At 39.1% G+C, this 3,590-nt stretch overlaps 1 protein-coding gene across 1 annotated transcript; it reads left to right on the forward strand.

Moving 5' to 3' along the window:
• The first annotated feature begins 664 nt into the window (after nt 1–664).
• Nucleotides 665–2,975, forward strand: LOC101861535 (charged multivesicular body protein 4b-like). The gene has a single exon (XM_035971945.1). The coding sequence runs from the start codon at nt 834–836 to the stop codon at nt 1,497–1,499; it is 666 nt and encodes a 221-aa protein (XP_035827838.1). The 5' UTR covers nt 665–833; the 3' UTR covers nt 1,500–2,975.
• Nucleotides 2,976–3,590: the final 615 nt, after the last annotated feature.

Genomic DNA, 3,590 nt, shown 5'->3' on the forward strand with positions numbered 1-3,590 from the left:
GGGGGGCAATGGTTCCCAATAGCTGGACAGACTACTTCAGTGTAACCCTTGGACAGCCAGTTTATCGCACTCATTTATCAACACCGTTCATGGAGACGCATACATGATACATCTACAGTATTACAGTCTATTTGGGCTGTGCCTCTTGATCTAAAGAACCATTCACAATCACATCCTGTTCAGTCTCCACCCATTGAAAAGCGGCCTTTATCCGTAGCCAATGGGTGAAATGAGGACCAAAAGATAAAGAAGACTTCTTACTTTCGAGATCGCGTCAAGTGCATATCAGTAGTCGGGTATCCGAACCAACAGAAGACCATTGTTGTGGCCAGTAGTGGTTGGCAAAATCTTGATAACCTATCCGGATAACCGGATAATTCTCAATGAAACATTATCCGAATTCAGACTCATAAAAGCTTTTTCCTAATCCGTTTGTCGAAGTGGGTACACCCATTTGTTGCAGTGCTTCTAACTCGTTTGTCGAAGTGGTTCTAACTCATTTGCCGAAGCGGTTCATACCGCGCCGAAGAGATGCACTAACATAAAATTATTATCCGGATTTGGCTAAAGCTGCTCATTGCCCAGCCCTAGCCAGGTTTGATTTGAGAGTGATAATAGAGGCTGCTTGTTCATAAATATCCGGGTTTTTTCCCTTGTGCTGTCTGAGTCAGAATCATCGGGTTGTGACAGTACACGATCTGCGGTATATTTAGAGTATCCGTAATACACCCATTGGGTTTTAGCGATACAGCAAACATCATACATAGCCCATTCGTCAGCTCTTTCAGTTGATATATAAGTCGATCCACCCAAAGGGAATTCATTTGTCAATCATGAGTCTGCTGAAGAAACTTTTTGGTGGTGGGAAACAGGGGAAAGCCCCAACACCTCAAGAAGGAATACAGAGGCTTCGAGAGGTAGAGGAAATGTTGATGAAAAAGTCGGACTTTTTAGAAAAGAAAATCGACGTTGAGATTGCGACAGCGAAGAAAAATGGTATAAAGAACAAAAGACTGGCAATCCAGGCTCTGAAGAGAAAGAAAAATTGTGAAAAGCAGCTGAATCAGATTGATGGTACCCTATCCACTATTGAGTTCCAACGGCAAGCTTTGGAGAATGCAAGTACAAATACAGAAGTACTCAAAGTTATGGGAGTTGCAGCCCGTGCCCTGAAGGAGGCTTACAATAATATGGACATTGATAAAGTAAACGAGATCATGGACGAAATTGCGGAGCAACAAGAACAGGCAAACGAAATTACTGAAGTTATTGCTAATCCTGCTGGTTTTGGCATGGATATTTATAGTGAGGATGATTTACTGGCAGAACTAGAGGAAATGGAACAGGAGGATCTTGACCAGACGCTGATGTTTGTGGGACCTACTGAAGACCTACCCAGCGTGCCCAGCGCCGAGCCCACTGAACCACGCCCTGCTGCAAAACCGCGACCCACAAAGAATGATGACGACTTGAGAGAGCTGGAGATGTGGGCTTCCTAAACAACAGCCGCTCCACACTTCGTTTGACCAAGTCTGTAGTGTGATTCCAGTCTGTTGTGTAGTTCATAGCTATCACTGGCATTGACAGAGGACTTTCTTGCCGATCCGTGGTTTGTGCTGATTTCATATTCATGTAATTGTGCTTTTTATGGAATAGTAAACGATGTTCCTGGTTGTGACTTTTCCTTAAAAAACGTCCTAAGGTAAAGAGTGAAAGTCCTTTGAAATTACTCTAAAGTCAGTGGTTGCTCTGGAAGGTAAAAGTGTAGGCTTACAAAACGTCATATTTTTCTTTTCTAAGTTGCTGAACCAGTGACACTATAAAATCAGTGAATAATCACAGAAGTACAAGCGTGATTAGTTTTGTTTGTTACTTCTATTTTTTGATACACTGATCATTGCATACCTAGACTAAAAGTTGGTTGTTGTTTTTTAACGTATACGCATGTACGGTAACAAACATGAACAAAAAATGTTGTTTTTCATGCCACATTCTGCAGCAGTGTTTTAATCCAATTACTGCAACAACAACAAAAAGTCAAACATTTTCGAGCTTGTTTGTTAGTTTGTTTGGGTTTGTTTTTCTTTTCATGATAGATTTAGGTATACATGTATATTTGAATGAATGCACATGTTAATAATGCGGGCTATTACTTGTTCACCTTGAAATGAATGGCAGTGGAAGCAGCCTTTCTGTCTTTTCTTAGTACTATAATGAGTAGTGTTCAGTGCACGTGTTAACATCGTTACCAAGAGGCCAGTAAGGATAAGTACAGTGAAGGTATCTGACTGGAAAAAGTAAATGTAAAATGGTAGGCCTACTTGTAAGAGCTTGACAAACTAAGAAATTTATAAGAATTGAATCAAATCAACATCTTTCTACTTCCTTTGATTGTGCTTAACGTCATGTAAGAAATGAGAAAATAGGTTTTGTTCGGGTTGAGGAATGATTCATCCTACATTTAAAAGTTAATGGTGAAATGCAGCTCATTGAATAATACTCCTGTTGGGCATGAATACTAAGTTTCTTATGAAACAGACGTGTACATTTGAGATGTTCTGGTAAGCTTTTTGCTTTTCTTGTGATGCAAATTGTTTCTGTTTTGTCTCGACTGTTGAGTCATCTTCAAATACATTGTCTTTGCCTTAATTCGCCATGTATATATTTTTTATATGCATACATCATGAAACTGTAAGATAATGCACATATTATGTCGCTTAATACGTACGAATGTTGTCTTGTTTCTCCAAACATGTTCAATCAAGGTAATAAAGAAACTGCGTTAAAGGGGCCTACAATTTCACCTCTATTTTTGTGTATGTGCGAAGCAGTTTTTGTACCGTATGGTAGAAGTATAGAGCATATGAATCTCCCATAAGATTTAAAGCTGCGTTAATGCGCCGTTTGTTTGTGAATCTCATTTGTGAGGGCAGACAGAGAACATGACAAATAAAATGGGGGCTCTAAAAAAAAAAAGTTAATTTGACTACCTTCTTTGCATCTGGAGACCGACACAATGAGCTTTTCTTTGAGATTTTTCCCGGAGGTGGATGGGACGGTTATTTGTTGTTGTTGTTGTTGTTGTTTGTTGTTGTTGTTGTTGTTGTTGTTGTTGTTGTTTTTGTGTTGTGTTGTTGTTGTTGTTGTGGTTGCGGTTGTTGCTGTGTTTTTGTGTTATGTTGTTGTTGTCATATTTTGGGTTTTTTGTGCGAGTGGCTTTTTTTTCGGGGGCCGGGGACCTTATTTGTTGAATCTCTATTATACATTGTATATGGAAGGTTTGGATGAATGCTCTACGGTTAGTCTTGGTCTGTTGATTTATATAGATACCAAGACGTTTTATTTGGCATGTTATCAGTATTTGTTGTTTTGAAGAACAATAATATGATGTTGTTTGAAATGCACTTTCGTCGCAATAAACGTGTGGGTAGATCTAGTCAATTTTCAAAGCAGACTTGATCACATTATTTTCCTCTATTTGAAATGTTAGTATAGATCTAGTGTGTAAAGTGTGTGGTCCTGTATACATGCAGTTTCTTTTACTAAAGTTACAAAATGTTTTACTGTCGCCCTATATCATTTCTTGGGGG

Source organism: Aplysia californica, unplaced genomic scaffold (assembly GCF_000002075.1).
Source record: "Aplysia californica isolate F4 #8 unplaced genomic scaffold, AplCal3.0 scaffold00544, whole genome shotgun sequence".
In the NCBI taxonomy this organism is placed as follows: domain Eukaryota; kingdom Metazoa; phylum Mollusca; class Gastropoda; order Aplysiida; family Aplysiidae; genus Aplysia; species Aplysia californica.

Excerpts from the sequence above, each read along its gene's own strand:
- LOC101861535 (XM_035971945.1), top strand. The coding sequence starts at position 834 with ATGAGTCTGCTGAAGAAACTTTTTGGTGGTGGGAAACAGGGGAAAGCC.